General features: G+C 60.2%; 2 protein-coding genes across 4 annotated transcripts in view; one reads left to right on the forward strand and one right to left on the reverse strand.

Moving 5' to 3' along the window:
- Window positions 1-2,967: 2,967 nt before the first annotated feature.
- On the forward strand, window positions 2,968-8,808 carry FAM131C (family with sequence similarity 131 member C). The gene is made up of 6 exons (XM_006766683.2): window positions 2,968-3,186; window positions 4,021-4,056; window positions 4,263-4,356; window positions 6,793-6,975; window positions 7,238-7,348; window positions 7,946-8,808. Exons 1-6 carry the CDS (start codon window positions 2,983-2,985, stop codon window positions 8,227-8,229), a joined length of 912 nt encoding a protein of 303 aa, XP_006766746.1. The 5' UTR covers window positions 2,968-2,982; the 3' UTR covers window positions 8,230-8,808.
- A 290-nt stretch (window positions 8,809-9,098) lies between these two features.
- Window positions 9,099-11,086, reverse strand: part of LOC102756771 (chloride channel protein ClC-Ka) — a 12,634-nt gene continuing 10,646 nt past the window's right edge. For all 3 annotated transcript variants that reach the window (XM_006766686.2, XM_015565859.1, XM_006766684.2), the window contains 2 exons: window positions 10,355-10,441; window positions 9,099-9,994 (listed from right to left, as the gene is read on the reverse strand). In XM_006766686.2, coding sequence (XP_006766749.1) covers window positions 9,947-9,994; window positions 10,355-10,441 — 135 coding nt within the window. In that variant the 3' untranslated portion in view covers window positions 9,099-9,946. The remainder of the gene's footprint in view (window positions 9,995-10,354; window positions 10,442-11,086) is intronic.

Here is an 11,086-nt window from a genome sequence, read left to right on the forward strand (position 1 = left end):
GCTTGGGCTCTCTGGAACCTTAAGCAGGTCACTTTGTAACCTTTTTGACTGGAACCCATAAGAATAGATATATTTTGCATCATGACCTCATGCACACACAGAAAGTTCTTACCATCGTCAGCCCTGCCCAGCCCACTGCAGCCATCCCTCCCCAGTTATGCGGACATCCAACGGGGGAGAGGGAGGCGGGGGCGGGGGGGTGAGAAGCTGGCCTCTCCTTTGTTTTTTTGTTGTTTTTTTTAAAGTATATTTTTATTGATTTCAGAGAGGAAGAGAGAGGGAGAGAAAGAGAAAAAAAAACATCAATGATGAGAGAGAATCATTGATCAGCTGCCTCCTGCACACCCCCCATTGGGGGTTGAGCCCGCAACCTGGGCATGTGCCCTGACTGGGAATTGAACCGTGACCTCCTGGTTCACAGGTTGACGCTCAGCCACTGAGCCATGTGTGTTTGGGAAGTGGCCTCTCCTTTGCAAGCATTCCAAATTTCTGCAGGGGTCTGGGAGCCCTCCCTCATCTCATTAGGTGGCCAGAGTGAGAAGGGTGGTTGAGGCAGGGGCAGCAGAGCCTGGGGCAGCCCCCTTGAAGAGGGGTCTGTGCTCCCCACCCCGACAGTGGCTTTCTTCAAAATGTCAGGCCCTTGTGCCTCTTCGTTATCCGTTTGGCATCCTAGTAGACAGTTTCAGAAGAACTAGAACAAGCTCCCTCAACTGCCCATTTTACAGATGAGGAAAACAGAGGCTCGGAGAGGCAAAGGCACGTGCTCAAGGTCCCACAGGTGGTAGAGGGCAGGGCTGGGATTTGAACCAGGCCGTGCGGCACCGGAGCCTCCGCAGGTACTTCTGGAGCAGAGCCTGGCACAGGGATCTGGGTACAGCTGACACATGAAGGACTGGAGAGGCAGGACAGAGGACCCGGAGCCAGGAAAGGCTGTCTGTCATCCTGCAGGGGTGACCTCGTCCTGGGCCGCAGGGGACTATGGAATGACAGTTAGGCTCAGAGTGTTCCGACCCCAAACAGAGGTGCTGGGATCTGCACCTCCAGTCACTGGCTAAGGGCCACTCAGGTGGGGTGAGGAAGGAAAGACATCAATTCTCAGATGCTTTCAGCTCCCGCTGCCTGAGGGCAGCCCACCTAGAAAGAGCGACAGGTGCTGCCCCTTGGAAGCAAAGCACATGGAGGGTGGGGAGGGCTGTGGATGCACCACCGGGGGAGAGATCCAGAAGGATCTGGGCATCGGCTGAGCACCCACACTCTCTCCTAGGCCAGGGCAGGGGCCGTGTAAGGCTTGTAAGGTCACTTGGCCTGGCCCTAGCAAGGCCTGAGGGGTGAGTTCATTAAAAGTTTGACCAAATACAGCAGCTAATTTTTAAGTTGATGATTCTGTGTGACCCTCAGATGATGTTATAAATATCCCAATGGCCCTGGGCAGAGAAAAGGTTCCCCACCCGGCTCTAGGCCCACCCTTCCCCCTCCCTGTCAACGCCTCTATAAGTATTAGAGTCTCAGTCCAGCCGCTCCCCAGTCTCCGGGGTTGCCTGGTGCCTCCCCACGAGGGACAAACCTCCTTGAGGTGGGAGAGCGGAGGGCTTGCTGGTCGCTCAGAGGGGTTGGAGGCAGGGCACAGGGCGGGCAGGACTCCACGCAACGCCTGGAGTTTTGTCGGTTCAGCTGGGAGGACAGTGGCATCATTTTCGGAAATTGTGGAGGAAGACGAACACGGGTTTGCGACCCCATTTGCCCTGGTTTGCTTGCGGTGCCTTTGGGCATCCAGGTGGGGACCTGGAAATGCTGGTAGGAGCTCAAGCAGAGGTGGGGCTGGATGTGTAACTGTGGGCTCAGCCGTGCACCCTGAGCCGGCCTGGGAGGCAGGAGGCGAGAAGGGCCCAGGATGGAGCCGGGGACATGCATGGGGCTGAGCAGGGACAGAGGATGGAGAGGAGCAGCCAGGGAGGTGGAGGGGAGGCGAGAGGAGGGCGTGGCTCAGAGGGAGGGATGGGCTGTGTCCCGGGTGCCCCTCGAGGCCAGTGAGAAGCCACTGCTGAGCTTGGTCACATGGAGGTTCTTAGCCACCCACGAGAGGCTGCTTGGCGTGGGGGAGGGGACACGGGCGGCCAGGAAGGAGAGGTGGACACAGTGCTTCCTGGGTGGGGGGAGCAGGAGCTGGAGGGAAGCGGCTCAGAGAAGGTCTTTAAAGGATGGGAGCGCTTGGGCTGCTAGGATGCTGGGGGCGGGCCCAGTGGTGAGGGGCTGGGTGAGGCAGGGAGAGGGGTCGGAATGCAGGCCAGAGTCCCAGCAGGAGGCATCAAGCTGGTGCCACACGGATGGACCCGTTGGATGGAGCAGGAAACAAAACCACACAGGAGGGAGGGCAGAGCCCTGGGTGTGGGCAGGGACGGGACCCAGCCCTGGGGGGGAGCCGGGACAGGTCTTTGTCACAGGAGGGAGAGCAGATGGTGTGAAAAACAACGCAGGCAGGGCTCCGAGGTGAAAAGAAAGGGGGATGCTTTTCGAAGGCTCTGGGCCTCAGCAAGGAATGGGGAGAAGCCAGCGGCAGGGGCACGGAGGTGGGTGCCAGGGATGGAGGTGGGAGGAGGAAAGGCGGGTGAGGTGGGCATCCTGGCAGGAAGCAGACCGGTGGGAATTAGAGACATGTGGGAGGACCCCGGGGCAGAGTCCTGTAAGAGGTAAGGGGGGCACAGAGCGGGTGCAGGCGCAGGGCAGAGGGTCGAGGGGTCCAGGGCGTCGTTGGTGGAGAGCTCATAGGATTTGCAGGAATCTTAGCTGGGCCGGGAGAGAGGTGAGGCCACGGGAGCCAGTGGAAAGTAGGTACATGAATTGGAGGTCTCCTTGGGGCCCAAAATGCCAGCGTGTGGTGCCAGAATTCGGGAAAATGGAGTAACAAGCAGATGGGCAAGCAATTCCCATTGAAGGGACCGGGCCGGACCCAGCTGCTGTGGCTTTGGGTCTGTTTTCTACAAAATGACGATGGGTGCTAATCAAGTCACGCCCGCCCCCCAGGGCTGGCCTGACCTGGCTTCCGGGAGAACACTCCTGTCTCTCTCATTTCCAGATCTGTTCACGGGAGTCCACAAGGATTGCCCCATGCCCCCGGGCACAGGCCCCCTGAGCCCGCTGCCCTGCAGCCGTCCACCCACCCTCATTCCGGACTATGTCGCTGGCAAGGTAAACTGGTCACACGTCATCCCCACCTTCACCCCCACCTCCACCGTGGTCCCTGGGCTGTTCCCTGCGGCTCCCACGGGGAGCTCCTCCCTTCCCGGCCAAACATGGCTACTCCTCCTGGACTCGGGGCCCCAAGGTTTGCTGTTGGGCTGGATGGAGGTCTACATCGGGCGGACCTTTGGGAACTGGACCAGGCTTTAGAAGGCTTCCTCTCCCCGCCCTCCTCCCACCAGCCCAGGACACCTCAGCAGCCTGCACTGCCCTGCACTGGAGAAGGAAAGGAGTAGGATTCTTAGATCTCGAGGGGGGCCTCACATCCCGGTGCATAGTTTCTGCTCTTGCCCCAGAGGTCATGACCTTGAACCTACCAATTGATAGAATTACCTTTTTTTGTTGTTGTTTGAGCACATACCACATGCTAAGCATTGTGCTAGGCACGGTGCTCACGTGATCTCATTTATGCTTCCCCACAGCCGAGGGGTAAATGGCTTTGTCCCTTTTTGCAGATGAAGGAACTGATGTTCTGAGATGTTATGTTATTAGCCTAAGGATGCCCAGGCTAAGGGGCGGAGCCAAAACTCGAACCCAGGTCTGATCTACCCCCTGCACCAGCTGCCTCTCCTGGCAGAGCCAGCGCTGCCCCCCCTCATACACACACACACACTTCTTTCTCTGCGTGCCAGGGGACAGCAGGGCACGACCCAGGAGTGGGCAGACCCGCCACCTCAGGAAGCACCAGAAGGTGACCCACATCACTGTCCAGAGCTCTAGGACTCCTGGCATCTGCTGGCACCGTGCCAGGCCCTCCTGATCCTCTTTCTCCTTTTATTTTAGGACAAACAGATGGATTTCTGTTGGGATCCTTGGCAGGTCAGTATACTTGCTCACCCCTCGTGGGCGTTCGGTTCTGCCAGCCCTGGGGCCGGGGGCAGGGGAGGGCGATGAGAATGGTGGGGTGGATCACCCTGGCCCTGCCCACTGCTCAGCAGCCCTGGGGAGGTGGGCAATGGGGGTGGTTGTGGTGGGGGGACCTCCTTGAGCAGGTCTGCCCAGCTGCTCCCCTCTCGCCCGTGCAGAGATGCTTCCAGACCACCAACGGCTACCTGTCCGACTCCAGATCCTGCTCCAGCAGCTACCACGTGGCAGCCCTGGCCACCTCGTCCCTTGTGGGTAGGCGGCAGCTGCCCTCTCCTGCCCTTGGAGTTGCACGGCCCGCCCGACACTAGCTGTGTGTGTGTGTGTGTGTGTGTGTGTGTGTGTTTGGGCTGGGGGGTGCGGGGGGAGGGAGAGCGAAGCTAAATTGCAGCTGGAAGGATTGTGGCCCCGTGGATTCACCATTTTCCAAATGCCAGGCTCTGAGAGCTGGGTCTGCAGGGAATAGTGACGGGGGTTCCCCCCGCCCCCACCCCCCGCCATGGGTGGGATTCTCGGGGCCTCCAGCAGCTCTGAGGGGGACTGCCGGGGTTTTCAGATGTGCGCCTGGTGTGGCCTCCCTGCCTGTTCTGCAGCGGGTGACATCTGCCCGTCACCGAGATGGGAATTGCTGTGTGAGTAGTTTACTGAGGGACTTGCTCTAGGGCCAGTGGTCGGCAAACTGCGGCTCGCGAACCAAATATCAACAGTACTTCAAAATAGACTCGCCCGGGCTGAAAACCGACTTCTGCGCATGGGCCACGAAGTTTCAATCACTCTGTATGCGCACCCGCACGTGATGTTTTGTGGAAGAGCCACACTCAAGGGGCCAAAGAGCCGCATGTGGCTGGCGGGCCACAGTTTGCCTACCAAGGCATCTAGGCCATTAGAGAGGTGAGCAAGGGAGGTCTGGAAAGTTCCATGGTTCCGCAGACACCAAGATGCGGTCCACAGAGAGCAAGGCAGCTCGGTGAATGGTCCCACAGGCCCTGGACGCCCCCAAGTGTTCGTTTCCAAGGCTTGAAAAAGTTCTCCAAACTCTAGGCTGGAGTGTGAAAAAAAACCATGACTTGTTAAAACTTACGTTATATTTATTTCCAAGAACATGATAAAAACAAAGCGGCAGCGGACAGGGCAGGGAGGAGCTTGGCAAAGCCTGGAGGCAGGCGGCCCCCTTCCCCAGCCCCATCCACGGGAGCCCAGGAGCATGAACCGCACTTCGGCCCGTTGCCTGGCTTGGCTGCCCTGCCCCTCCGGCACCTCCGGGTGAGGCAGCTGCCATAGCTAAGGGCGAGCCTCCGGACAAGGGTGCAGGTGTGCCAGTGGGGGATGGGCACACAGGCCAGGAAAGGGCCTCAACGGGCCCTCCAGCATCTGCCCTGCCTCCCAGCACAGCCTTCTGGGCCATCCTCAGTGCTCCCTTGCCCACAGCTTTGCTCAGTGTGCCTTGCGCTAGCCTTTCATTAGTTCCTCCTCCCTCAGGCCTCCCTGGCTCCCCGGGCCCTTGCTGCCCTCCCCCCATATCAGCCTGTGCTGTTCCCTCCCCCTGAACCCCTTCCCTCCACCTCCCTGCCCTTCAGGGCCACTTAGACACCTCCTCCAAAAGCCTCCTAGTTGCCAACACTCCCCTACATGGGGGAGGGCTCTCCCCTCCCACTCCTTCCTTTGTGGACACTGTCTTTCTTGTGTTGCTGTTCTTTACGTCATGGCGCTGGAGCCCGGTGGCTCCCAGACCTGTGGTCGGGCTTGATTAGGGAGATGCTGAATCGTTCTTGACAACCCTCTCTGTCAGCTTCCATATCCAACGTCTACTCCTAGGAACCCCTCAGGCCCCCCCTCCCCCATCTGCCCAGCCCTTGTCCCGTCTCCTGCTGGATCCCTTCAGTGGCCCCTAATGTCCCCCTGTCTCCACCCTGGGACCCTAAGCCCGGACTTAGGATGCTCTTCCTCAACTACAGATCTAACCCGCTCCCCTCCTGCCATCACCCTGCTGTGGCTCCCCATTGCCCTCAGGACATCGGTGCCCTCACCTGGCTCTCAGCCCCCAGTCTGGCCCCTGGTAGGCGCCCCAGCCTCTCTGCCATCCCAGTCCTGGTAACCCTGGAGCCACACCCGACTCTTCCATGCCTTCATCATCTCATCTCTGAAACAGCCCCTATCTGTCTAACCCAACTGCCTTCAAAGCCCCAATCCAGTCCACCTCTTCCAGGAAGCCTTCCCTGCCTGCAGCGCCCCACACAGATCTCACCCGCAGCAGAGCTGGCACTGGCCCAGGCCCAGGGATGCTCGCTCAGAACTTTATTCATGGAAAAGGGGAAGGCTGGGGAGGGGGCATCTTGAGTGGATCCTTGAGCAGATCTTGGGCAGGAGGATCTGAACTCGGTCGGAGAGAGAATGAGGGGTGTGGCGAGGCTGGGAAGGAAGCTCCCCGTGGACAGGAGCGTTGGCTGGGAGCAGGACACCGGGAGGGTGTGGGGCAGGGAGGGGCACAGGCACTGGCCGGGCTTGAGGAATCGGGTAGGTACAGGGCGTTGCTGGGGATGGAGCTTTGAGGATGCAGAGCATTGGTTGGGTAAAAGGCATTGAATGGATGTGGGGTACTGGTCATTGGATGGGCCTGCGCTATGGGGGGGAGGGGGTGTTGGGGTGGGGCTCTGAGCTGGGCAGTCACGCGACGGCTCTCACTGTCCCCAGGGGTGGTGCAGAGCATCAAGGACCACATCACGAAGCCCACGGCCATGGCGCGAGGCCGCGTGGCCCACCTCATCGAGTGGAAGGGCTGGAGGGCCCAGCGGTCGGGCTGGGAGCTGTCCCCGGCCGAGGACGAGCACTACTGCTGCCTCCCCGATGAGCTGCGTGAGGCCCGCTTTGCTGCCGGTCAGTGGGGGGCAGAGCTCGGGACCCGCACTGGCCAGGGCTCTGGTCCTTAGGGGACACAGCGTCACCGCGGGGCATTGTCTGGGCAGGGAGAACAGTGGCCTGGGGTGGCCAGGGCATTCGGTGGGCACTCTGATCACCAGGGCCAGCATGGACAGCCCAGGGCCCCCCCAGGCTGTTGGGTGCCAGGTCATGCAAGCACTCTGCCGCCCCCCCTCCTCCTTGCCGTGCCCTCTCTGATCTGGGCCCGCTGTCCCCACAGGGGTCGCTGAGCAGTTCGCCATCACAGAGGCCACACTGAGCGCCTGGTCCTCACTGGACGACGAGGAGCTGCACGCCGAGGACAGCCCCCAGGACATTGTCCAGCTGCAGGGTACCGCCCGAGCGGGCACCGGGGTGGGGGGTGGGGGTGGGCAGAGCTGGCGCTGCAAGCCGCCCTGTCACCAACTGCACTGGGACCTCAGATAAGCCCTTTCTTCCCTCGGTCTCAGCTTCTTCATCTGAAAAATGGGGTTGGTGATCCTTGCCCTGCCCATTGCCAAGGGGTGCCGTGAGCATAAAGGAGAAAATAGTAGTAATAATAATAAATACTGTGAATTAAGGGCTTTCTGTGCTAGGACCCAGGGTTACTACGGAGGGCTTCAACGAGCCTGGGTCCTGGGTGAAGCCAATGTACCTCTGATCTCATTTAATCCTCCTCTGGCTGGAGGGGAGGGAGAACACCGGTCGGTCCTCCCAGTTCTCAGAGCGCAGGAACTCAGTGCAGAGCCTGCTCCTAACTGCATGCACTGCCCTAGTGAGGAGCAGGCTCAGAGAGGCTCAGTGACTGGCCTAAGGTCACACAGCGTGGCAGTGACAAAGCAGGATTTGGAGGCCGGTCTTCTGCCCCTTGCCCACCCTCACACACCAGGGGAGGCTGAGGAGGGTCCCGGACTCTACCCCTCACCCCCGCCTCCCTTTGGTTTTCCAGACCTGGACAGCATCTACCTTCAGGACAGTCTTCTGAGCGGCCCCTCACAGGATGACAGCCTCCTGGCCTTCTCCTCCCCCGGCCTCTCCCCTGACGGCTGGCCCTCACCGGAGGAGCCTCCCATCACAGCTGCTGCCCCCCAGCCCCCCAGCCCTGAGCAGCAGCACCGGCCCCGGCTGCCCGGGGGCCCAGGGCCCGAGGGTGGGTCCTGCCTGCAGGGCTCCCTCCCCTCGGTGGACAGCGGCTCCCTCTCGGAGGAGGAGGATGAGGTGTTCTATAACTGAGGCCCAAGTACACTGCCGTCTCGCCTGGGGGCAGCTCAGGAGTCTCCGGACGTGGGGTCAGGCTGGGCCCCTCCACCCTTCCGGGCAGGCACGGGGTGGGGAGGCAGGGGGTGAGGCCGGCATTCCCGTGGACCACTTCGTGCCTCCATGGACCTGCCCGCAGTGGGAGCCATAATCCCTCTCTCCCTTCTCGGCTCCTATGGGCCCCTTTTCCCCAGGACGGTTCCTGCCCCCCCCGCCCCCCCAGCTCAAGGACTCAGCAGGCACCAGGGCAGGCCCCCAGGCAGACAACCTCAAAGGGCCTGGGAGACCCACTTGCCGTGGGGCCTGGGGACCCTGCCTGGTCCCAGAGCCAGTCCCTCCCGCCTCCCTCTGTGCTTCTGCCCATCAGAGGTGGGGTAGCCTCTTCCGGTAGCTAAGCATCTGCTCCTAAGCAGTCATCCGAGGACACCCGTCTCCACGGACTGTCTGTCTGTCCCTCACCCTCTGACCCTGGTGCCCCGGCTCCCCCTCCTGGTGCCCTCCTGTCACCTCCCTGAAAGCTCTCTGAAGACATTAAAGTGGCGGATTCACCCTGGATGGACTTGGCCTGGTCTCTGCTGGGGAAACGGTGTCCTTGGGGCTCCTGGGCCGAGCAGTTCTCAACCTGTGGGTCGTGACCCCTTTGGGGGTCGAACAACCCTTTCACAGGGGTCGCCTAAGACCATCGGAAAACACATCTATAATTACATATTGTTTTTGTGATGAATCACTATGCTTTAATTATGTTCAATTTGTAACAATGAAAATACATCCTGCCTATCAGATATTTACATGACGATTCATAACAGTAGCAAAATGACAGTGACGAAGTAGCAATGCAAATAATGTTATGGTTTCGGGGTCACCACAACATGAGGAACTGTATTCAAGGGTCACGGCATTAGGAAGGTTGAGAACCACTGGTCTAGAGGGACTCGGGGGGAGGGCCCCTGCCCCTCAACCCACATACAGCTGGTCAGTGTGGTGCCCCCCAGCTGGGAGAGTCCCCACAGGAGAGACTGTCCGGGGAGATACACTCGGGGGCCTGCACCAGCAGCCCTGGCTCAGCCAAGGAGGAGGCTGGGGCTGGGAGGAAGGTAGCTGGGCCACAGGGTCCTGCTTATCCGTGAGGATGAGCAGTGTTAAGGCCTGGTGGGGACCCACTCTCCCCATATCTCCCTGCCAGGAGGAGTGGGAGACCAGGACCCCAGGCCTGCACTGCCCACCTGACCACGAGCAGCCCCAAGAGCTTGCTCGCCCGCACGGGAAGAAGCTGGGGTGCCATGTGAGTGCCCTTGGAGCGGAGATGGGGGACGAATTGCGGCTCTGGGAAACGGCTTTATTTCTCTCAGGAGCCTCTGGTTGGGCGTCGACCCCAGAGGGGATCGTGCCTGCCCTTGGTGACAGCGTCCATCAGTCTCATCCGTCATTAGCAAATTTGACGGACGAGGGTGGAGTGCCCGCCGTGTGCGGGTTTCCTGCTGTCTTGCATTCCGAGCTCGGTCCACGGTGGGATTTGTCCTTCAAGGCAGGTGGCACTTGTCCCACCCAGGTGCAAGGTCAGAGCTGCCTGCTTCACGGAGGAGCTGAGCTGGGCCGGGGGGAGGGCGAGCCGTGGTGGGCAGGGAGGCAGGATGCCTGCCCCATCTGCTTCGCCAGGGCACTTAGGTGCCCCGGTTCGTCTTGCCAGGCTGGCTCACTTTGGGGCCGGTGGGTTTGTCACGTTGGAAATGGCTTTCTTCAACTAAAACAGAGAAAGGGGAGCTTTTGGGGGGAAGGATGTAGAGGAGGTTGCGAATGGGGGCTCCAGTGTTGTTGGACTCGCCTAAGGGTTGATTCTGGGGTGAGTGTTCGATTCAGTGCCTCCCCATTGCACAGATGGGATCACTGAGGCCTAGAGACTGGCAGGGCTGGCCACTGGTCATAAAATAAGGTAGGAGTAGCCAGGCCCAGTGGCCACTTTGGGCCAGGAAGTGGGGCTCGTCAGAATCCCACGAGGCCCCTCGAAATTTGGATGGGAGGGTATTGGTGCCTTCCACCTCCCCAGTTTTGGGTGGAGGTACCAGGGCCCCTCCACTCTGCTCCACCCAGGGGACCCTGGTACCTCCACCCAAGACACGGTGCCCACAGCTCTGCCTCGAGACGTCACGAAGAGGGACTGAAGGTTCATCAGCTCGAAGAGGTTGTGTGCCTGGAGGAAGGGCGGGTGGGAAATGCTGGGAGCAGGTGGCACCCACACCGCCCTCTGGCTGCAACTGGAGGCGTTGAGCAGAGGTGGGGGAGCGGTGCCCACGCCTCCTCGTCTCCCACCCAGGAAGGGGATGGTGGGTGGAAGACCAGGACCTGAGCCTGCAATATCCAGCACGACCACGAGGGGTCGCCAGAGTCCACACAAGGAACCAATGGGAAAACCCTGTTATCCAGCAGCAGTGTCACAGCGGGGTTGGGACCACCCCCAAACCCAAAAAACGGCTTCTTCCCCTCCCTGACCCCGTGTTCCAGGCTCTGTGCTTGTGTGGGGGAGAGGGAGGGTATGAGCATTCAAAGGGATTCAATGATTTTCCCAAGATCACACAGGGAGAAAGCCGTGGATCTGAAATTGAAACCCAAAGACAATTCAAACACTGCCTCTCTCCACCCAGAGGATTCTGTTATGTAAACCCTCTCACTGTCCTAGCCTTTGCATCATCCCAACAACTCTGGGCGTGGGGTTCGGAGAGAGCAGGAGCTGTTCTGCCCGTTCTGCTGATAAGGAAGCGGCCCAGGAGGGACAGAGCCACGCTGGCTGCATGTAGGGAAGGTGGAGGGAAGGTGGAGCCGAAGTTTCCCTCTCCGC

This window comes from Myotis davidii, unplaced genomic scaffold (genome assembly GCF_000327345.1).
Source record: "Myotis davidii unplaced genomic scaffold, ASM32734v1 scaffold299, whole genome shotgun sequence".
Taxonomy (NCBI): domain Eukaryota; kingdom Metazoa; phylum Chordata; class Mammalia; order Chiroptera; family Vespertilionidae; genus Myotis; species Myotis davidii.